Source organism: Idiotropiscis lumnitzeri, chromosome 17, assembly GCF_059441095.1.
Source record: "Idiotropiscis lumnitzeri isolate Australia: NSW breed Sydney's pygmy pipehorse chromosome 17, RoL_Ilum_1.0, whole genome shotgun sequence".
Classification (NCBI taxonomy): Eukaryota; Metazoa; Chordata; class Actinopteri; order Syngnathiformes; family Syngnathidae; genus Idiotropiscis; species Idiotropiscis lumnitzeri.
In genome coordinates this window covers 16,511,768-16,534,511 of record NC_142407.1, presented here as the reverse complement: position 1 = coordinate 16,534,511, position 22,744 = coordinate 16,511,768, and the positions used below count along the sequence as shown (strand labels likewise).

At 42.4% G+C, this 22,744-nt stretch overlaps 3 protein-coding genes across 4 annotated transcripts; 2 read left to right on the top strand and 1 right to left on the bottom strand.

Moving 5' to 3' along the window:
• On the bottom strand, window positions 1-6,911 carry zw10 (zw10 kinetochore protein). Its single transcript, XM_088279649.1, has 16 exons — window positions 6,684-6,911; window positions 5,632-5,766; window positions 5,452-5,553; window positions 5,005-5,082; window positions 4,761-4,920; window positions 4,139-4,291; window positions 3,696-3,893; window positions 3,316-3,452; window positions 3,054-3,236; window positions 2,684-2,913; window positions 2,495-2,566; window positions 2,187-2,356; window positions 1,701-1,831; window positions 1,478-1,609; window positions 1,147-1,349; window positions 1-934 (listed from the first exon to the last, which is right to left on the bottom strand). The coding sequence occupies exons 1-16, from the start codon at window positions 6,786-6,788 to the stop codon at window positions 814-816; spliced, it is 2,310 nt and encodes a 769-aa protein (XP_088135775.1). The 5' UTR covers window positions 6,789-6,911; the 3' UTR covers window positions 1-813.
• A 455-nt stretch (window positions 6,912-7,366) lies between these two features.
• mks1 (MKS transition zone complex subunit 1) lies at window positions 7,367-11,901 on the top strand. Its single transcript, XM_088279748.1, has 18 exons — window positions 7,367-7,667; window positions 8,120-8,241; window positions 8,333-8,385; window positions 8,458-8,625; window positions 8,816-8,913; window positions 8,999-9,127; window positions 9,411-9,517; window positions 9,595-9,701; window positions 9,808-9,864; window positions 10,234-10,276; window positions 10,368-10,430; window positions 10,508-10,578; window positions 10,658-10,727; window positions 10,807-10,914; window positions 11,049-11,182; window positions 11,257-11,339; window positions 11,417-11,514; window positions 11,617-11,901. Exons 1-18 carry the CDS (start codon window positions 7,591-7,593, stop codon window positions 11,706-11,708), a joined length of 1,680 nt encoding a protein of 559 aa, XP_088135874.1. The 5' UTR covers window positions 7,367-7,590; the 3' UTR covers window positions 11,709-11,901.
• A 457-nt stretch (window positions 11,902-12,358) lies between these two features.
• ap2b1 (adaptor related protein complex 2 subunit beta 1) lies at window positions 12,359-22,488 on the top strand. 2 transcript variants are annotated; one of them, XM_088279694.1, is made up of 22 exons: window positions 12,359-12,508; window positions 13,399-13,453; window positions 13,583-13,688; window positions 13,981-14,116; window positions 14,476-14,721; window positions 15,267-15,457; window positions 15,864-16,085; window positions 16,162-16,282; window positions 16,403-16,498; window positions 16,760-16,875; window positions 16,992-17,157; window positions 17,365-17,463; window positions 17,618-17,877; window positions 17,979-18,171; window positions 18,938-18,979; window positions 19,453-19,608; window positions 19,713-19,858; window positions 19,940-20,069; window positions 20,155-20,239; window positions 20,449-20,535; window positions 20,926-21,080; window positions 21,250-22,488. In XM_088279694.1, the coding sequence occupies exons 2-22, from the start codon at window positions 13,417-13,419 to the stop codon at window positions 21,322-21,324; spliced, it is 2,865 nt and encodes a 954-aa protein (XP_088135820.1). In that variant the 5' UTR covers window positions 12,359-12,508; window positions 13,399-13,416; the 3' UTR covers window positions 21,325-22,488. The 2 variants fall into 2 exon arrangements, with proteins under 2 accessions (XP_088135820.1, XP_088135821.1); XM_088279695.1 differs by lacking the exon at window positions 18,938-18,979.
• The last annotated feature ends 256 nt before the right edge of the window (window positions 22,489-22,744 follow it).

Below are 22,744 nucleotides of genomic sequence, written 5' to 3'. Positions count from 1 at the left end.
TTGTTCAAAACTGTTTGCATTGTATTGAGCAAGATAATTACGGCTTGTTTTTACACAGTAATGTAAAATATTATTGAGTGCTAGTTTTTCATTAAAAATAATTTTAAAATGATTTTGGCGGACTGAAACACAATGGCATTTTTCATTTCAATGGGAAAGATACATACGTAAATGCATACATACATACAAATATAAACATTTACATACATATACAGATGTATGTAGGGAGGAAAACAAATAAGATGCACTTAGTGTTACGTCCATATAGTATTGCTATAATACATTAACCCCAGATGTGAACAGATGGTCGTCCAGTGGTTACACAATTGCATCGGCAGATACACAATGCTATGCAATGACGGCATCTGACATGGGACAGGTCTTTGAGTAATCTCTGCCAGAATAAATGCGTTAAGAGTGCACATGTGCAGAACACTCCATGCATTGATTACAAGCAGTTTACACTCGTGGCTACGAAATTGAGAAATACTCTTGTCTACATGAGTACAAAGGCAAACCCCCTAAGACCTTTTTAAAACTGTTCTAAATATTTTCCCACTTGTGTGTAGTGAGATGAGGTCAACAAAATATGAGCAACAGTTCAGTCGTACACCAGTGCAAATAGTTAAACCTCTCTGACATTGTCAATAAAACTGAGTCGAATTGATAAGACATCTGCACCCAATTCATTCAGATGCATCTAATGAGGTTTAGTGTGTAAAAATCAGAAAAGGGAAATGAAGGTTATAAAAAAATTAAATAATTAAAAAGAAAAGTATTTCAGTCTTGGTGATCGTTTCTTTCTCCAAACCTTTATTTGATTTTGGCCATAGCCAGGGCTCTTCTCTCCGTGTTCTGGAACAAGGCTCGGATTAAACGCTTCACTTCTGTGCTTGTGAACTCCAACGCCAGAGGACCTTTACTGTCTGCCCACCTAAGCAGAGAAATCACACATATTGTGATGACTCTGAAGTGAATTTTTTATTTTTTTTGTGATGAGATTTGGGACAAATTGGCAGGCCCCCTTTTGGAGCCCGGCTTGCTATTTTTCCCCCCCTTTCAGAGTCACAGCAGGGAGGCAAGCGAGGGAATACTGTTCGAGTTGTCAGTTCTGTTGTGTAAAATGGCGACCGATCGCAAACCTACCTGTCGACAATCTCCTGGAGGTCGGCGCGCAGGAGGTTGACCAGTTCTTTGAAGGCGCTCCACTTTTTCACAAAAAGGGGGACCTCCTCCTGATACTTCTTGTTCTTGTGCTCATCGGTCAACGGTACGACGACTAGCGGGCCCTCCTCGATGACCGTCTGGCAAAGTGCGTGCAGGTGCTCGCCATCCTCCGAAGAGATATCCTGGAGTTGGAGAAAAAAAACAAAAAAAAAACAAGACTTTTGATTCTTTCTTCACTCTTGAAGTATGAGTTTTACTTTTTCAATTCAACGTCTCCGCTGGAACAAAATGGATTGACGGAACGACTAACCTCCAGCATCATGATCTTCGCAATCATTTCCATGATGGCCGTGTTGAGGAGGTTGCCCATGGCTTTGCAGTAGTTGCTGACCGGTAGGACATCCTGCCACACAGTCCCTAGCTGCTTTAACTGATGGATCACCTGCAATTAGCCACGTGGAAACCGTGTCGTTACGAGGGAGAGAAACGAGAAAGCCCAAGACCCCCGCCCCGCCGTCCGCCTTCCCACCTACCTGCCTCACGGCCTTGCTGGCTGCTGTGTAGCTGTCGGCGTTGTCCAGGTTGCAGAAGTTTTGAGCGGTGGCGAGTCGCTCCAACAGCTCTGCCCTCTGGATGTTCAGCTGTGTAAGAAAGCATTGAGCACCTGGAGAACACGTAAACAAAAGGAAAGTGGTTCTATGATCAGAGTTCTGCTAATTCTGGCGCTCAAAGGCCACATTTGACTTTTATTTTTTTTAAACCGACAGATGCAGTTCATTTGAGCTTGAGTTTTGAACTTAGTTTTCTTTAAAAGACAAACCTTCCTAGTCCTAGTGGTTAAAATGAGGGAAGTAGCTGTGACAAAATTTTTGAGTGGCGTACCTCAGGGAAGTGTTTTAGAGGTCATCACTTTTCTTTTGCAAACAGCAGTGTCCGTTTTCTCTGACACTTCACCCCAGTAACAATGTTTTGAAGTCATTGATTTGAAATGTCCCCTTCAAACATCAAGAGAGCATTACCTAATTTCCTGAATGCTGGCACCATGTCGACAAAGGTGACCACGCCTTGGGGCAGGGGCTGCGGCAGGTGGGGTCGAAAATTGTGTCCCAGGGTGAGGAGGTGATGGGCAAGGTACATGCAGTTGTTGTGCTGGATGGCGGCCAGGTGGGGAAACTTGAGAAGATTATCCCTGGGGAAAAAGAAGAAACAGCGGTGTGCAATACAGACAACATTTCTTTTTCTGATACAGGTAATTTCACATCCTGATATAGTATTTTTGCGGAAATAAATAAACCAAAATATGAGGTGTGCAAGGAATAAATCGTACCTGTGATACATCGGCACAACATCATAGAAGAGCTGGAAGATGTTTCGGACGGTGAAGAAAAGTTGGGAAGCACTGTGGAGGAAAAAACCCAAAACAAAACAGATACTTGAACAGCTTTTTCAAAGAAGTAATTTTGAACGCCATTTTGAACTTCAAACACATGAAGATGTCGCGGGAGTCGGAACACACCATTGCGCGGAGCTTCCGATGGCTTCGTCCAGCGTGGCGAGAGCCAGCTCCATCAGCTGCTGCACCGACTTGCTGATGCGACACGGCGGCAGACACATGCTCCATGCCGACAGCTGACTGGCGTTCTCCATGGTGGTGGCGGCCCGCTCGCTCGGGGTTTCCTGCTTCACCCGCGACAACGAGTCAGGAACAGGAAGCGTGGAGAGACGGAGTTTGGGCTCTGGCGTGAGCTTGATGAAAAAAATGAAATGGTTTGATTCATATTTGTTTTATCACCACGCTGGTCCTCCATGTGGATATTTTAAATAATACCGCAATCATTTTTTGCAAATTACAGTTCGCAGTAACCACTTTGTCAAATGTCTTTTACCTTGACGGTGTCATGCATTTCGGACATCATGAGTTTGCGTGCCGCCACAATGACGTCCTTGCACTTCTTGCTGGCAAAGTGACAGTTGACGTCTCGGGCGTATTTCAGCAGGTCTGTAGACTCAACCTGCAGAAACTCCATCTCCTTCAGAGCCTTCTCAAACTTCTCCGTCTCCAAGATAACCTGCCACAATTACATACAGGTCACATGACGAGTTGCGAGCTGGCTTTGAGACTAAATTAAGGAGAGTCAAGTGGCGTACGGTGATATAATTTTCAAGTTGGTTACTGTTAGTAGGGATGGAGTAGAGCAGGCACTCGTGGATGATGCATCGGGAAAGCTCCTCCCATATCAGCTCCCCCAACATGGTCGACAGCTTTTTATCACCAATGGTAACGTCTGTGTGGGGGGGGGGGAACAAAATCTAAACTCTTGTGTGGATTTGGTTGAAGGTGGAGATTTTTGCAGAATTTCTTTTTCAACAATATAATAAAGTGCCTTTAGGCATTTTATTATTCACACATTATTTAAATAAAACATTTGATACTTGATTCTACATTCCATATTTTCAGTTTGATTTGTCCTTGGCAGATGCCTAGGCATTATTGCGAGCCGTGCTCGTTCTTCCTGAGCGTGACTTGCCTAGCAGGTTTGAGTGAAGCGTGTTGAGCGCCAGGAGCAATTTGCAGTAGACCTGCGACGGAGTGGCGCGCTCCTTGTGAGAGCCTTTCAGTTGCTCGAAGGTCAGGACGATCCCCTGTCCCTGCTGCTCGGTCACCAACACAGACAGAGACGGGTGCAACACCGCTGGCTTCAACACGTACTTCAAAAGCACCTGACCTGGAAGGAAAAAAAAAAAAAGCAGCATTGGACAACACGCTCCCATCTTTGATAACAAATAGAGTACGCCCAATCTAGCATTTGACTCTTCCCGTCTTTTAGGGTTTTATAGTCTTGTGCTTTCATTTATGTTCAGTACTTTATTTCTCCTGTGGTTGTTTTTTTGAATAAAGGTCAATCGAGATTATGGGGTGCACAGATTAGCATTCATTTCGATGAGAGTTTGTGTAGCCGTTTGCTCTCACTAAAGAGTTTGAGCTTGTGCTGAAGCTGTCTCTGGATGGCCAACGCTTGCAGGACACTGCAGAGCACAGAAGGTGCTTCCGGTTGGCTGTCCTTGTCGGAAGAATGGCATAGGCACAGCTCGACCTTCTGGAAGGAGTTCACGTCTGCGGGACCTGTAGAAAGATACAAGTCAAAAATGTATGCAACCATCAATCACTTTCTTGGCCACAGGAAAGTGACAGGAGATCTGGAGCCTAACCCAACTGACTTTTGGGGAAGAGGCGGAGCACAATCTGGACTGGTCGGCAGCCAATCGCATTAATTCCCCGCAGATTCACGGTTCTCTATTCATAAATTCACCTCCACGTGCTTTTATGTTTTCTATTCTTTGTAATTTGATACCTCTTCCCGTTTTTTAAGGTCTTTCTGAAATGCCCAAAGAAGCCACAAGACGGCATCAAACATCAACTAATTGAGAACAACCGTACAGTAATTCGTGACCCGTTTACAACTCAAAATGTTTGCAAATCGAGGTCATGTTTCACTTTGAAATGAATGCAAATGCAATGAATCCATTCGTACTGTTTTTAATCAAGCTGCGATGGAAATAGATCATGTACCAGTCTGTTATTTCTTCCTCACCCTTTAAGGATGGTAATTTCCAGATGATGTGGCGCTTCCATTCTTCTCCCAGATGATAAATCAAGTTTTCCCTCTGCACAGTCAACTCAGAGCTGAGTGTGCTAATCAGCGGAAGCTGCGTCGCCTTCCAGCCTTTGAGCGACTCCAAACTTGCTTTCACCTGGGAGAAACGAGAATGCTTTTAACTAGCATTTTTGATTTGGGGAATCTTGTGTTGGATCCCAATGGATTGTGCGTAACGTACCGTTTCCAGCTGGTTAGCGGCATCGACATACATCTTCTCCAAAAGGGCTTTGTTGAATTTCTCCATTGCATTATCAAACTAAGAGATGGAGACAGTAAGAGTGTCAGTAACTTTTGGATTGTTATGTATTTTGGGCACAGAGGGTGGTCCATTTTCTGTCGTGCTTGTCCTCATTACGGTTGGATGTGAGAGGGAGGCTATACCGGCTGACTAGATTGAAGGCGGGGCTTCCCGCTTGGAATATCAATTCTTATTCAGCTGCGCATGTCATCTTAGTTCATATTTTGGTTGTTCAAAATTAAAATTGAAAGCATTTTTTTCCGAAAATATGTATCAAATTATCACATGCAGAAAATAGTTTAACCCAATGAAACTCAATCTATTTATTGGAGTAATAATTGTGACTATTCTATAGAGGTTTTCTCTGTGAAACAGTGTACTGCGTACGTCTTTCAGGTGTCCAAGCATGGTGATGATGATCGTGTTTTTCTCCAGCTGCTCTTTCAACATTGTGTACTCGGTCATAGCCGTATGGATATTTAGTTGAACCTGTTGTGAAAAACAGGGACCGTGTTACACAGTGATTTGTAGATTTTTTTAATTCTGTTCACCCAATTTCATGCATACCTCTGTCTCAATAAAATTCTTAAGGTGATCCATCTCTTTGGAGACCTCGTCAACCTGCACCATGAGGTCCTCAGACGCCTGTAGACTTGGCAGGAAGTCACTATATCGCTTGTTTATCATGTTGCATACTTCTTCCTGTAAAAGGGAGAAACAAAAAGTGTTTGCGATGGGATAAAATGAAGCCAAATTCTTTTAGGCACAAGATCAAACTCTTATTTATATGCTCTCAGTTGTGCCACTGGATACAAATATATTTGAGTTGTTGTGATCAGATTATCAGGCCAGAAGGAGGCAATTGTATGGGTGTTACATGAGTCAGACAATTTCGATGCAGCTCTGAAGCTATTTGAAGCTCCAAGCAAACAAATGCATTATAACAATTGGTCATGTTCAGAGAAGCTTCACATTAGACTACTATAGAAAACTAGTCTCATGCCTACGGGATGCTTGTATTTTATGAAGCTTTTGCTCTTTATGCCTCATTTAAGGTTGATTGGAATCCTATACATTCTAATGAATGTGATTTTTATGTAATGTTATTTAACTTGCTTAAATAATACCAAAGGGACTTTTTATTCCGTTTCTTAATTTGAAGTGTCAATATTCTATGAACAATTTAGTTGAACTAAACATTTAAATTGAGTCAAGGACAAATTTGAAGCTTTGTGTATTGGTTGTACTGTAATCGTGGCACAATCTGCATCAGTCAGTGGCAACACACAAATTACCCCAAAAAATCCTGGGTTTCTACACTTTACCAAGATGATTTTAGAAATTAATAATATTCATAAAGCGGAAGTTAAAGATGACAGCAGCCAGCTGTTTAATGTAAAGGGTGACGTCAACTGGACAGAGTAAATCGACTTCTAAACACATTACATTAGGTAATCGATGTACATAACATGTACAAATAGAATGTTGACGTCGGGATATTAAGTGTCAGAAAGGACATTTATGTTTTTTAAACGCGAAGATTATCGGTGAATGCTCCCACCAAACTTTCAGCAACTTAGCATCGCGTTAGCTAAAGCTCGGCTAGCGTGGCGCTTTACCTTCGTAGCTTCTATCTTGCGCGACATTTTGCTGATCTTACTGGACAGGTCCTCTTTCTCCAGTTTGCCAGAACTGGCGAGGACTTCGGTGACAAACGACGCCATTCCGAGACTCAATGTTATGTGATTATTGTCCAGATATTTATTTTTCTATGTGTTTTTTTTAACTCAAACTGTGCCAGAACAGCACTGCGCGCGCCAGGCGTTTTGATTGACCACGAAGCGAGACGAAAACAAAAACCCCGCCCTTTCCTTCATTCGTGGTTTCTCATTTGATCGCAACGCGAGCCACTTCCGCTTCCAATTCATATTTGATATGCATTCATAAATTGCGATCTTAAACAATATTTGCTTACAGTCTGTATGATAAAGACGTATGATGAATGAATTAATGCTAATGATTAGTTACGTTACGTTGAGGTTTACATGGGCTTGAGTGCGAGTAATATGTGAATAGTGGAGGGCGGGTTAATGTATTTATAGATGTGTAGTTAATCCAGGAATGGTGTCCAAGAAAAGTCCAATACCAATAAATAAATAAATACGCACATACATACATACATACATACATACATACATACATACATACATACATACATATTCTTTGCAACTAATATGGTCATATAATATTGTTCAATAGGTGGCAGTGTCGGCTCTGACCCGCAGTTACCAAAACAGAAGAAGGCTGCCCTCTCGTCTCTATGGAAACTGCTAGCTACTAGTACTGCGCTTTTACCACCTCCTTTTAGCTTGTTCTCGGGCATTAAATCATTCTAGTTAGCGTAATTTCCCAGCTAAAATTTAGAATGCATAATTTATTTGTGTCGATTTCTTCTCAGGAAAATCGACTTCTAACGAAGTAAATACAGATATCATTGTGCTACTGTTGATGAGCCAGTAATCCATCATGTCAGACTGGTGTAACAGTGACACCGGAGAGGCTGTCTACAGGTCTCTAGATGCTGTCAAAAACCTTCGGATAAGGTTGGTATTCGTTTGAAAGATAAATGGTGTGTTTGGTATATATTTAGCGGCTTAGCAACATCATGCGCTACTCTCAGAAAGTTAGTGATATTAAGCTTTAGGGTGAAGTTCCAGGATGAACTTAAAATGCACCTAAGCTGTAACCTAACTACAACGATGAAATTCAAGAGGTCCTCTTCATCGTAGTTACATGTTGACACGATCCCAACAGGACACCTACCGATTGATCTGCATTTTCTTAAATACGATGTTCTTAGAGGGAGGTTGTCACAGAATATGTCACAGTGCCATCAGGAGGTTGCAAAAGAGAGACTGGCAGAATCACAGTAAAACAAGTTATAGTATGCAAAAAGTACAAAAACTGAGCAGTGGACATGTAGCGAAAGTCAAATTGACTTTACTTGTAAACGTCATAGTCCATTTTAGGTTTATCTATTTACGTCCAATTAAAGGTTGTCCTTAAAGAGGGTGACCACCGCAGCGACTTTCTCCCAACAACTCCAGCAACAAGTTCTGTCCCAGCAGGATGGAGGAGTCATTGAACTGGTACCACTCACCTCGCAAGCGCAGCCTGGTGAGAAAACGTGTTACCACGTATGCATGGCAGCCACGAAGTTATTGCACTTCCCGTTGTTAACATACTGAAATGGTGTGTTTGTCGCCAGGTGATAACATAGAGGACGCCGTTGTCGGCTGGCAGGAGAAGCTTTTCAGTCAGGTAAGACCTCCTTACATAATGAAAACGACTGCATGGTTATTGTGTGTCTCTGATAAACATGTTTGTTAACAGTATGAAATGGAGCTGTTCCAAAATGAGATGGCGTGTCAGAGCCCGCTGGACCGGCAATACTACAAAGAGGTCACGGCCCTGACTAAAACCAAGGGCCGGCAAAACCGCAGGATTTTTACCTACACAGATTATGATCGCTACACCAACTGTCATCCGCTGCAGCAGCTGGTGGGTTGGCAAATACTCCAGCACTTTTGCGAATAGCGTTCAATTTTTCCAAAATAAAAAAAGAGAGGTATCAATACCAGTTGAGGTTTTCTCATTATTTTCTAATGGCTGTCAAATGCAGCCACTCATGATCAAGATCGCTTATCACAAAATAATTCATTTCTTCTTATTTGCCTCAACTTGAAAGTAGCAAGGCAGCGATTTGCTCAACACAGCTAAGCCCAAACCCACTTTCCTGGCCGAAAGGATGGCCACCGTGCGACACAGAAGGCAGGACAGGCGAACCATGTGGGTGTGAAACTCCGCCTCTCGTACCCCACGCACAAAGACGTTGCTTCAGTGTGTGTGTGAAGATGGTTTTGTTTTCTCTCAGGGATTCCACTTTCCCCAAGTCCAAGATCATCAACTGGGAGCCGAGCGATGATTTCAAGAGGAACAGCCATGAGGTGACCAACGTCATGCAGACAATGCACGTCATGGGAGACCTTGGTCCTCCTGGAAGGTCAGACCAGCCACGCAAACTCTCACACATGCACCTTTTTGCTTCATTATGCATTTCTCCAGCAAATAAAAGTAATGACGTTTCTTGAGAAAATTATAATCTGTTGTTTTTGCATACATTATGATAACACAAAATGTGGTTTTTTTTGCACATTTTTTACTATTGAATCCAAATGTTCCAAGGGATTTTGGTTAAACCTGGACAATCTTGTTTCCCATACATCTAGAACTAAATGCAACGTCAACTGCGATATACGTTGTCTTCATATATTTTTTTCTCGCAGGTTGGGTCAGAAGGAGAATGAATTTATGCTGTTCACCGTAAAAACTGACGGCAACGGGACCATCATAGTGAAACCCGACTTCAACAAGGGCAAAGAGCCCTACAGGAAAGTTCACTGAAGACGCGTCAAGCGTACTTTGAAAAATTCAATGTTAAATCACATTTCTGCTCTGCTTGTTGCAGGATCGCAACCACAGGGACCAACAAAGAAATTTGGCATCTCACCATCGAGAATGTATCAGCAGCCATGAAATCCGAGGAAAAGGAAAGAAAGCAGCACTTATACAAAGATGTGCGTACGCATTTTCTTCCAGAATATGCCACGAGATTACTTGTGGTAGCTGTGTATAATGTTTTATGACATGAACAAACTCACTTTGCTCTGTTTGAATATGTAGCTGTATGTGAGGCACAAGGACTTCCCAAATAGTCTCGTCGGACAGGACTTTGAAATGGTATGTCATTTGAAATGCTTTGTGCAAGAAAATGGATGGATGGATGTTTCTCAGAGCACGTCTGACCAGCTATCCAAAACGAGCAGTTGATTTTGCATTAGGGCATCGGTGTCAAACTCTGGCCCACGGGCCAAATTTGGCCCACAGTGTAATTATATTTGGCCCGCTAGGCTATACCAAATGACTACTATACCATTTTACATTCAAAATGATAATCGTAATTTTAAAGACTAAACATTGTATTGCTTTAATAAAACCACTTATAATAAAAAAATTTCAATAAAAAAAGTAAGGCATTGCTCTACCGCAAGCAGAAAAAAGGTGACGTCAACAATTCTGATCATTTTGATGTTGAATGTTTTCCTGTAGCCTCCTCCAGGTGTTCTGCGCTACTTAATAAACGGAGAGATTGGTAAGGCTCAGCTCATCGTCGACTGTTGGAGTTTTTTTAAGTGTCTACATTGATTCTAAAGTCCCTGTCTTCCTCTGTTTTGTCTCTCCAGTCTCTGCCAAGGGTTTTGAGTATGATCATTTATATGTTCACTTCATAATGGAGCTGCCCACCAGTAAGTTGTCATCACATTTTACACTGATGTCGTGACACATGGCTTTGAAAATAACAGTTTGATGTTTTGTGAGCTAGATTGGTCCAGTTTGCCAATGCAATCCCAATCTGGAGTCACGCACACCTCTCGGACCAAATCGTTAGGGAAGGTTTGTACTTAACAAGCGAATAGACGGATTTCAACACAGCGCAGATGCTGACGTTTCCTTTTTTTAACCGTGCCAACAGGAGAATGTTGCATACTTCGGCTACCCATTCTCTTTTGAGGTCTTCTACATGAGTGAGAAAGAGAGCGAGGGTTAGTGTCGGGACACATTTTGGTTGCACGTGTGGGATTTCATGATGAAGCAGCCCAATGGCGTTTCCTGTCATTACAGATTCTGTTCTCCAGTGGCCGGTGTTGTATTTCAAAGTTCTCTCACTGGACTCGTGGCAACGATATCGAACCGAAGGCTATGGCTACCTACTCTTTCCCTCCACGCCTGGTATGTTAATATTGGAATATAAAATGTGAACAATTGAAAGCTATATTGGTAGGTACACCGCTAAAACCTGTGTATATTCAGTTCAATCTGAGCTGTGCAATGGTGGTGATAATCCAAACGTGTGTGCTCCGCAGGTAAACACTTACTGACGTGTCACACGTGGAGACCCGTTCAGGCAGGCACCGTCTCTGGCCTGAGGCGCTTCTTTATCGGCGGTTCCCCGGAACTAGAGGACCTCAGCTACGTGAGGATACCAGGACATTTTAAGGTAAGCCCGAAAATGTCTACACAGACAAATTCTGCATATTAAAATACGAGGTTTTGACTCTTTTCCGACTGTAGGGAGAGAGGCTAAGTCGCTTTGGATTTTGTACCGAATCCTCGGGAAGCGTGACTATTAATCTTCACTGCATCCAGCAGTCTAGGTAAGCGCTAAATTTACAGAGTTCTGAATAAAACATTTCTTGATCAGTTTTCTATGTTGCTCCGTTGTATCCTCCAGGGCTTTTGTGGATTCCACTTCAGCGAGGAGAAGAAGGCCGTACACTTTTGACCAGGCCCAAGGATTTAATCATCATGATACTCTCTTAAGCACCTTGGGTAAGCCGCGGACTCGTATCAGTGGAACTGTATCAATGTATTATCACAATGTAATAATGTAATATGTAACATTTTGATGATGTGGCTATTTGACTCCACCAGAGGCGTTTCAACGGGCCAGAAGAAAAATGCAAGAAGTTAGAGAAAGTCTTCCCCTCGACTTCATAGCCTCCGTCTCTCAAATACAAATATGATCTGCTGAATATTATTTGTCATTTGAAAGTGACATTTGGCTGTGATGTTAATCTCTGAAAGTCATCTGTATAAATTCACTCCATTTACGATTTACACTACAGTACTGTATTTGCTACAGTGTTGCATTTTTATAGATATGTACTGTTGTATGCATCAAATCTGACAAAGGATGATTAAAATCATCTCACTGTACACTGTTTTGAATTTCATTGTGTGCTCACCTTATATTTAAATAATATAACTCACAGATGACTGTTTATTCATAATAAGTGATGAATTACGGAACTTTCGAACTTTCGTTTGGATTCATGGAGATATTTTGCATGTTTACAATCCAATTGATAGGTTGTTGGAATGATTAAATGTTTCCGCTATTCTATAGGTATATGATTTGTAAATTTTATAGTAGGAAATAAATCTCTCCATGTTAATGCAACGTAAAATAGCTATAAAGTCAATCAGGAATTTCGTCCATTCTCTGGTGCGTTCATGAATACTGAAACCATCATTTCAGTAGAGAGCAACGGAACTGGACTTATTTTTGCATTTTAATATAAAAAAACAAAACATTTACAAGATAAAGCCTGATTGAGTTCCTCAATTGATTTTCTGTCGTTAATTTCGAATTGATGAAAGGTCTACTTGCAACACGCATTCCATTAGACCGCCAGCGTTGGAGGGAAGTAGTTCTTGAACGTCTCACTCGTTACACATTCTCCATCTTCCCCCGACTGGGCAAGGAACCAGCCTTCGTCCTGCTTTTACTCATAGATTTTACTGATTCTGGAAACTCATCTAGGTATGTAAAAGGTTGTCACTTTGTACACAACACTACTCTTGCATGTGATTTTTATTTTTTCCTCGGCCGCGACCGTAGTCACGACCGAGTTATGCTTTCAACCCATCCCAATAAAAACTGGGCCGAGTGGGTCTTTACTGATTTGGTGACATTTAATGTTTGAATACTATTATGAAGAACACCGACTATATATATTATGATATATATATATATATTTTTTGGTCATAATGAAATTGTTCGTGTCTTTCGAAAGTCGAATCGAGAGAAGCCCATTAGCATGCAAGCTAGCTAGCCAGCTAACATTAGCGAACATCTGGTTGAGCTTCACCGACGAGGTTAAATTAAATATCACATCCACATGGGCACTATTAGCTCATAGTACATACTCATATTGATAATGGAATAATTAACAACTAACTAAACGTTAATTTGAAGCACTTAAAGATGCTCTGTCGGTAGAAAATAGGCGGAAAACCCTTGTAGTCTCTCTGGACAATTTATTAGGTACACAAAATGAGATGGAATGAAAGAGGTCTAAAATTTAACTAACAAAAAATGTTGACTATAAAGTATATGCTCAAAGTAAAGATGCTTAAAAAAACCTACCTAAATAGAATAACAAAATAATTGTACTTATTTGTTGTTCCTTAATTCCCACCACTTCTATATTATTTCTGCCAGGATGGCCGAGTGGTCTAAGGCGCCGCGTTCAGGACCCAGTCTCCCCAGGAGGCCTGGGTTCGAATCTCGAATTTCCCCATTGTGGGACTAATAAAGGGAATATTAAAAAAAATTAAGTGACTTGACAGTATAGCTCAGCTCCAGTGAGTTTATCTGTAACCTAATCTGCTTTTGCTTGTGACGTAGAATTTTTTGTTGTTCTTCTCCAGACTACAAGAACCATAATCATGACGGACTCCAAATATTTCACAACAAACAAGAAAGGTGAGTTCAAAACTGTCAAAAAAGCTGTTTGCCGTTAGACTTCCACGTCGTCAAATTGGTATAGCAAAAACATTTTATTCACACTGACAGGAAGTCGATTCAGAATTTAAATAATTTGTCCTGTTGCAGGGGAGATTTTTGAACTTAAGGCTGAGCTGAACAATGAAAAGAAGGAGAAGCGAAAGGAGGCTGTCAAGAAGGTCATTGCCGCCATGACAGTGGGCAAGGATGTCAGGTAATCGTTCAGTCAAACCAGTCACCTTAGCTGAATGATGTTGAAATTATTATTTTTTTTTCTCGGGATGCAGTATTATTCTTTGACAAAAGACATTTCAATGGCTCGTTTTAGAACGTGAAATTGTCATGTTTAGAATTAGAAATCCCTTTATTGTCATTGTACTGTACATACAAGTTTTGACAAAAGGGGTATTTTTACAAGAGGAAACACTTGTTTTCACATTGCCTGTGGAAGTTAATGTTGGGGAAAAACACTTCAAGGTCTCCATTCTGATCAAATGTTTTTCCAGCTCTTTGTTCCCGGATGTGGTCAACTGCATGCAGACCGACAACCTGGAGCTGAAGAAGTTGGTGTACCTCTACTTGATGAATTATGCCAAGAGCCAACCTGACATGGCCATCATGGCTGTCAACAGCTTTGTCAAGGTAAGCTCACCCTGTCGTTGTGCCTTAGCTCTGGACGCAATATGCACAATCTTTACTGAGCTTGGGCGAACCGTTTTTCTTGTCCCCCAAAGTGTTGTTCTGCTCATTCTGTCTTGATTTAACTTGTTCTTGTGACAACCTGGCCTCTTTCCCAAATTGAACTGGGATGAGCTCCAGTCCCCCCCACAACCCTAATAAAAATAGATGGCTGGTTATGTAATATCTCCATCATATTTATTTGTACAATATTCAGGTTGCACAAAGCTTATAAGCTAAAATACTTTGTTAGAAGTTGTGATTGTTCCCTTTGGTCCTCAGAGTAAATATTCATATCAAATGATTCTTGTGCTGTTATCCAGGACTGCGAGGACCCCAATCCCCTCATCCGGGCCCTGGCTGTCCGCACCATGGGCTGCATTCGGGTGGACAAGATCACAGAGTACCTGTGCGAGCCGCTGAGGAAATGCCTGAAGGACGAGGATCCGTACGTGAGGAAGACGGCGGCGGTGTGCGTGGCCAAACTTCACGACATCAACGCGCAGATGGTGGAGGACCAGGGCTTCTTGGACTCGCTGAGGGATCTCATTGCCGACTCCAATCCCATGGTAGGTAACCAAGCCTTGAAGATCCACTTTAGACCAAGGGTGCAACTATTGAATGTATTTAGAATCGGTTACTCTACTGATTAATCCAGTAATTGGATACAAATTGATTTTGCATTATTAAAGAACAAAATATGTTAGTCAGTCGTTCCCATTGGGGTTTCCATCCTCACATTCTATACGAATATCTGTGACTTTGAATGTTTGGGGATTTAAAAGGTGGGGCTTTCTCTGGTGAGTGACATGGGAGTCAGTGAACAAGAGTGGACAGTTGGCTTTTTGAAGCTCAGGTGCATAGTCACTTGGTAACTGGCTAACCGTTGACTGCCTGGGAGTTAGTGGTTGTTGCAGCACCTGCATGATTGTGCTTATTACACGTGTATTTTGTTACTGTTCATTCAGTGCAATGATTAGCAGGTGTCTCGATCCTAGACCACTTGTGAGGGCATTTCAATACATTCTAACTCGCGGTGGTAGGCTATGTTAAATTTCCCAACAGCTTATGACAGCAGTCATAATTCTTCTTCATCACCTCATGTCCCTTTTAGGTTGTTGCCAATGCGGTTGCCGCCCTATCTGAGATCAGCGAGTCTCACCCCAACAGCAACCTGCTGGACCTCAACCCCCAGAACATTAACAAGCTGCTGACGGCCCTCAACGAGTGCACCGAGTGGGGCCAAATCTTCATCTTGGACTGCTTGTCTAACTATAACCCCAAAGATGAGCGAGAGGCCCAAAGGTAACTGTTTTTTCACCACAATAGTTACGAGTGAATGGACAAATGAAGCTTTACGAAGCCTTGTGATATATTTTTTTACTCCTCTAAAGGCCACTCTTATTTAAAAGAGGCAGTAGAAATGTAGTACATTTCCATTGCTACGTTGCTTATCTTTTCACCATTGGTAGTCAGTAATAGTTACAGTTGACCTAAAAAATCCTAAAGCCTGGACACATGCGTAAAAATGCATTTTTTGAAAAAGAAAGAACAATAGCAACATTTTATTCAATCAGAATATTCACCAACAAGTTTGATACATTGCCAATAATTTCCAGCGCAAAAGTGTTTTTTTTTTTTTTTGTTTCTTCTTTAATACAATAAACCACTCAAAAGACTGATTCCCTCCTATTTTTCCCCACCTCCAAAGCATTTGCGAACGCGTCACTCCTCGGCTGTCACACGCCAACTCTGCAGTGGTCCTCTCCGCTGTCAAGGTACTAATGAAGTTTTTAGAGCTGCTGCCAAAAGACTCCGACTATTACAACACCCTGCTGAAGAAGCTCTCGCCGCCGCTCGTCACCTTGCTGTCCGGTGAGCCTGAGGTCCAGTACGTGGCTCTGAGGAACATCAACCTCATAGTCCAGAAAAGGTGTGTGTAACATATGGGTGTCGCTAAAACAACATTGGCCCTTTTTTGACACTTAAATCTTGTGTTTTGAGTGTAGGCCTGAGATCCTGAAGCAGGAAATCAAAGTGTTCTTCGTCAAATACAACGACCCTATTTATGTGAAGCTGGAGAAACTGGACATTATGATCCGTTTGGCCTCTCAGGCTAACATTGCCCAGGTAAGTTGCATGAAACAGGCCACGCAGGACCTTTAGTTACAAGTGTGATTTTTATTGCTTTGAGAAAAACACAGAGTTGATAGTTGTATTCCTCATTTTTGCGTTTTCGATTCATTAAAGGTGCTGGCTGAGTTGAAGGAATATGCCACAGAAGTGGACGTTGACTTTGTACGCAAGGCTGTGCGTGCGATTGGCCGCTGTGCCATCAAAGTGGAGGTATGATGTACTGTGAGACATGCAGAGGACTGGGCGTTGAGTTTGATTGACTGCTTGCTCATTATTTTTCTTTTATCTGATCACTAATACTTTTTGGGTCAGTGTTAATATGTCCAGCCGATTTTGCTCCACCAAATATAGTTGGACTTTCTCTTTTCAACTCGAGCATAAACGTCAGCTGTACAGATGCCAGCGTTCTGTGTTGTGTTAGATTTCACCATGATGATGACAATTCCCTGTCCTTGTTCTGAACCGTCCTAGCAATCGGCAGAGCGTTGCGTCAGCACCCTGCTGGACCTCATACAGACCAAAGTCAACTATGTGGTGCAAGAGGCCATAGTGGTCATCAGGGATATCTTCCGCAAGTACCCCAACAAGTACGTATCTTTTCCCCGTCTAACAACTAACGTAAACATCAACGAAGCTGCAACGCTCAGTTACTTGAAATATATGTAGTGTCAGTCAGAGTCCTGAAAGGCCCGACTTGTTCTAGGTACGAGAGCATCATTGCCACGCTGTGTGAGAATCTGGACTCTTTGGACGAGCCAGACGCTCGCGCCGCCATGATCTGGATTGTAGGCGAGTACGCCGAGAGGATCGACAACGCTGACGAGCTGCTGGAAAGCTTCCTCGAGGGCTTCCACGATGAGAGCACCCAGGTACGCATTTGAAATATGTATGTATAATGTGTTGCTTCATCGATGTGTTTTTCCCCTCTCATGCGCAAGAATAAGAACAGAAACACTCAAACCTACAAATTGTCCATTTTTTTCTTCTCCTGACTCGTTTGTCTCATAATCGCAGGATGTCACCATGGTTCATTGAGGAAAATGTTGGCATGAACGATGCTTGCGTTTGACTTGCAGGTGCAGCTGACTCTGCTGACCGCCATTGTCAAGCTCTTCCTGAAGAAGCCGTCTGAGACTCAGGAGTTGGTGCAGCAGGTCCTCAGCTTGGCCACTCAGGTGAAATAATATCCCCAAGGAATCTTAATTTACGCTCCGTCGCCTCCCCGTGACTACACGGGGTCCTCGGTGTTCTGACACACAACATTTGAATCTTGAGAAAGGCACACAATGAACTATAAGGTCGTTGTTTTGGCTTTGCCATCCTCTGTAGGACTCCGACAACCCCGACCTGCGTGACAGGGGCTACATCTACTGGCGCCTGCTATCCACGGACCCGGTGACCGCCAAGGAGGTGGTGCTGTCGGAGAAGCCCCTCATCTCAGAGGAGACCGATCTGATCGAGCCCACCTTGCTGGACGAGCTCATCTGCCACATCGGCTCTCTGGCGTCCGTTTATCACAAACCGCCCAGCGCTTTTGTGGAGGGCAGCCACGGGATCCACCGCAAACACCTCCCTGTCCAGCATAGCAGGTACAGGTACCCACAGTCACTGCAGACTCATTGTCATACTTTCATAAGCGCAAATTTCAAATCCTGCACATTTTTCTCACTGCTCTGTACCCACCTGACAGCATTGATACAGGCGAGAGTCCAGTGAGCGGCGTGCCAGCAGCCGTCATGGACCAGCCGCACGTTATCCCCAGCCAGGGTGATCTGCTGGGTGACCTTCTCAACCTGGACTTGGGCCCTCCAGTCAACGTGCCCCAAGTCTCCTCCATGCAGATGGGTGCCGTGGACCTCCTGGGAGGCGGCCTGGACAGCTTGGTGAGCTCTGACAGTGATTGAAGAAAAATCTTGAGTTCTTAAACATGCGCTAATATGAACGGACAGTGAAGGTTTTGCCTCTACAACACAATCACCATCATATATATTACAGTATTTCCTCAAATACTGCCCCAATTAGTTGCCTGGTGTGACAAATAAATATATAAATGAAAATAAATACCTCACTTATCCTTTTTCTTCAATTCACACATAGACATCAATCAGTTAACTGCTGAGTTTGCTAACCAAAACAGCAGCACCTAGTGAAACATGTGCTTCAGGAAAATAAATGTCCCTCTAATAGATGCCTCCCTTTTCCCTTTAAGAATAAAAACTGGTAATAACTACCATTGGGGTTTATACAGTTGTTAACCAAAAAAGCAGCAGCCAATTTCACTTGACATATGTTGTAGATGATTATTTAAAAAAATGTGGCTCGTATCTTCTATAGTTAAATATGCAGCCATATTTGCGGAATGTCTACTTCACATTTTTGAATGAAAAGTCTTTGACAGCACTGACAAAACGTAAAAGAACAATTTTTATGAACATTTTCCACTTCTTAATGCTATATTTTTAAATACTTTGATGGTACCTTTTTGAAGTTCTTTTTGTTTCAGAGTTGAGTGAAGGCTCCTCTTGATGGCTTGCGGTTGCTAAGAAAAGTCTCTGTGTTGTCTTTGTGTGTGGTCTGTCTGTCATGTTTGGATTTTGTTCTTTTTTTGGGGGCGGGGCGGGCCCTCCTCTCTTTCTCTCTCTCCTGTAGCTGGGAGGAGACCTGGGCGGTGGTGTTGGGGGGAGTCCAGCTGTAAGTCCAAGCCCCTCCTGTTTGGCTGCCCGCGTGCTGCATGCTCCTGCACTTTTTAACCCATTTTAGTCTCGAATCGCCTTCCTCTGTATGATTCCAGCTTGTTCACTTGCTACGTTACTGTTTACACTTGGCACGTTTTGGCCCCGTGGCGAGGCCATCTGACCTCTGTTGTAGTTGAGATTTGCATGGCTGTTGAATTATTTGTTGTAGCATTTTATATTTCTGGTATACAGATTGCTTTGCAAACATCTTTAACGGGCCAAAACATGCAAAGTCGCACCTGCCTCTCGTTTGACTTAGCTCACCTCATCTTCTCATAAGGGTGTTGGTAACCCGGAGAACATTTGCATGAGCTTCTTGTGTGATTCTTCTCAGCTTTGCAGCACTTTTGTCGCCGCCGTGTTCGTGACACCGACTTAAATTCGCCTGATTCACCCCTTGTACTCTTGCTATGATTTTTGTCATTTCAGGTGGGCCAGAACTTCATCCCCTCGTCCGTCCCGAGCACTTTTGCGCCATCGCCCACTCCTGCGCCGCCGGCTGTCAGCAGCAGTGGCCTAAATGATTTGTTTGAGCTCTCCTCCGGCATGGCCATCACATCTGGAGGCTTTGTGGCTCCCAAAGCTGTGAGTTTAAAAACATTCATGTTCAAAATGGATTGCATCAGAATAGAGCGATTGTGAGACAAAGTTCAGACTTTTTTACCATTTACACTGGCATCGTTTCCAAGGTGTGGTTGCCTGCGGTTAAAGCCAAGGGACTGGAGATTTCCGGAACCTTCTCTCGGCGCCAGGGCCACATGTACATGGACATGACCTTCACCAACAAGGCCCTGCAGCATATGACCGACTTTGCCATCCAGTTTAACAAGAACAGGTCAATAAGCGCTCTGGCTGTGTGCCCTTACTTGTTACCACCCCACTCTCGATGTAAAGGCGTGTTTGTGGTCTACTGCAGTTTTGGGATGATACCCACCAGCCCTTTGCCCATTCACACTCCACTGATGCCCAGCCAGGGCATCGACGTCTCTTTGCCCATCAACACCATCGGGCCAGTCATGAAGATGGACCCTCTTAACAATCTCCAGGTGCAGAAAGACATCCAAGTGACAATTGATAAACATGACAGGATTAAATGTCATTCCTTTCTGGAATTTTCTGCTTTGCACACAGGTAGCTGTGAAGAACAACATAGATGTCTTCTACTATAGTGTCCTCATTCCTCTCAACATATTCTTTGTTGAAGATGGGAAAATGGGTGTGTTGTTGTCGTCTTCATTACGTGAACAGAATTGCTTTCACATTAAAAAAAAATCCTGATTTATTAACCCTGATCAGTTATTTACGTACCTTAGCTACCTCAATTATTTAGTTAAAGCTTCCAAAATTGTACTGTGTTGCTCAGTTATTTTGTTTGCCTGCACAACTTAACAAAAGTTCTCAAGCATGCATCTTTTCTCTTTTTAGAGCGACAGGTGTTCCTTGCCACCTGGAAAGATATTCCCAATGAAAATGAACTGCAGTACCAGATAAAGGAGTGCCACCTAAATGCAGGTAGGTTCCGCAGACGGTAACTGATGAAAATTACACTTCAGCCCAATAAAATGTCCTTTTAAAGCAACTGTAAAAAGTGAAAAATCATATTTGGTGTTTAACTCCAAATCTAACTTACTCTTAGTCTTTACTTTTTCTTTTCTGTGTCCACTCACATGCTTGTCTTAGGATAATCATCATAATCACATCCACCTGAAGGAAATATCAACTTCTTTTGACGATACTCATTTATTTCAGAATAGGTGCTCGTCCTATGCTAGTTGTCCAGTACAGTAGTTAAGACCTCCCACTAGAGCTAATATTTGTCCTCCTCTTTCTCATAGATGTGTTGTCCGTAGCAATTTCTATATATATATATATATATATAAAAGTAAAATTCCACTCTTGCAGACACTGTTTCGGGCAAGCTGCAGAACAACAACATCTACACCATTGCCAAGCGGAACGTGGAGGGTCAGGACATGCTCTACCAGTCCCTCAAACTCACCAACGGAATCTGGATACTGGCTGAGCTGCGCATTCAGCCCGGCAACCCCAACTACACGGTACAGTATCTCATCTGAAACTTTTCGGTTTTGTGCTCACAATTGACTGTTGTTTTGGAACTATTCATAATTGAACAGGGGCGTGTAGACTTTTTGTATCCACTTAATATACATGGCATAGAAGAATGCTATATTATTGACTTCTGTTGTGTTCTGGCTGGTTCTGAAGCTGTCTCTCAAGTGTCGGGCCCCAGAGGTGTCTCAATATGTGTACCAGACGTACGACGCTGTGCTGAAGAACTGAGCGGCTGACTTCACCCCCCCCTGCCATCCAACTCTAGCGTTACATAGGTTTCCTCCCGGTAGATAACAAAAAAGGTAAATGTTATAGTTATTAATGCAAACGTGTTGTCATTGTGATACATTTCCGACGCACTATAGCACATTACAGCTTCTTTCGCAATTCGGTTAAGTGGGGAAAAAAATATTTGGGCTCTTTGGACTGTGAAAACATGTCAATAATTCCATCCTTAAACGTCTTAATATTGTGTCTGATCAAAGTGAAATTGTCCTAATTAGAGAAAATCATTTTTTTTCCTACACACAGCCATTCATGCCAATTTTATTTTTGATACTAGCTATTTAAAAACAAAAAAGTTAAACGCACTGATTTGAACACACATGAATCAGTCTCACTCCATCTTTTGTCACCTCAGCAATCGAAATGTAATGGGCCTTTTCCTGCGGACAAATGCACAATTCTAGATGTAAAGTAACAAGAAATGCCAATGTGGATGCTCGGCACAAGTTGCTGGCCAGTTCTCTAATTGTACCACTATTGCAAACAAATAGTTGCTTTATAAAAAAAAAAATCACTCATGCTATTTATTGTTCATCTACCTCCTTTCATGCTAGCCTTTTGGTTGCAGTGCTTTCCATTAAATCTTAATTTCCTTCTTCTTGTTGTCGAGCCAGTCCGAACCTTTTGCACCTCAGTTCAACCAAATTTACAGGACCAAGCATCACTTTGTAAAATGCCAATTTTTGTTTTGTTGCATGACTGTAGCTACATCTAACAACCCTCAATGTTTGGCACTTTGGGTGGAAACGACCAAGGCCTTGTGTAGATTAGTGATGATGTTGTTTGTGTCGTTCCAAACTACTATGGCATTACCCTTTATTATAATACAATTAAGCCGGCTTTGAATAGAAACGGGGTTGTAAGCGTATCATTCATATTGGTGGGGATTATGTAAAAAAAAAAAAAGTCCACTTTTATCCCTTGTCGTGGGTTGTCTCCAGATTTCTGTATGATTTTTATGCATATTTAGTTGCACTCCCATAAACATGTTAACCAGTTGTCAACAATTACAGAAAGTAAGAATGCAATTTCATACATTTTTCATTGTAATGCAAATGATTTGTTCTTGCACCACATCTGATATCAATAAAGTGTCACCACCATGCATTTTTGTGGTCAGTAAAAGTTGAAAACCTTTTAATTTTTTTGTGGAAAAAGCAAGGGTGGTTTTATTTATTTTCTCGGAGGCAGGATGGATGGCAATCCTCACTTTGTGGCTTTGACTTTTTTGTTGGTATTTAAAGCTGGCAATTTGGTGACCTCGCCCTTTAGGCAATCTAAAGCAGACAGATTACAGGGTTGAATTCACTGAAACTTTAAATGTGTTAGGTCGTACCGTAATTGAATCACCATTAAAAAAAAA

Coding starts and splice junctions, on each gene's coding strand:
- zw10 (XM_088279649.1), bottom strand. CDS start 6,788: ATGGCGTCGTTTGTCACCGAAGTCCTCGCCAGTTCTGGCAAACTGGAG. Junction 5,083..5,451: donor TGCTTGGACACCTGAAAGAC/GTACGCAGTACA, acceptor TCCATCTCTTAG/TTTGATAATGCAATGGAGAA. Junction 935..1,146: donor CTCCAGGAGATTGTCGACAG/GTAGGTTTGCGA, acceptor TTCTCTGCTTAG/GTGGGCAGACAGTAAAGGTC.
- mks1 (XM_088279748.1), top strand. CDS start 7,591: ATGTCAGACTGGTGTAACAGTGACACCGGAGAGGCTGTCTACAGGTCT. Junction 7,668..8,119: donor GTCAAAAACCTTCGGATAAG/GTTGGTATTCGT, acceptor GTCCAATTAAAG/GTTGTCCTTAAAGAGGGTGA. Junction 10,579..10,657: donor GGACCAAATCGTTAGGGAAG/GTTTGTACTTAA, acceptor CCGTGCCAACAG/GAGAATGTTGCATACTTCGG.
- ap2b1 (XM_088279694.1), top strand. CDS start 13,417: ATGACGGACTCCAAATATTTCACAACAAACAAGAAAG. Junction 13,454..13,582: donor TTTCACAACAAACAAGAAAG/GTGAGTTCAAAA, acceptor GTCCTGTTGCAG/GGGAGATTTTTGAACTTAAG. Junction 20,536..20,925: donor GGAGTGCCACCTAAATGCAG/GTAGGTTCCGCA, acceptor CCACTCTTGCAG/ACACTGTTTCGGGCAAGCTG.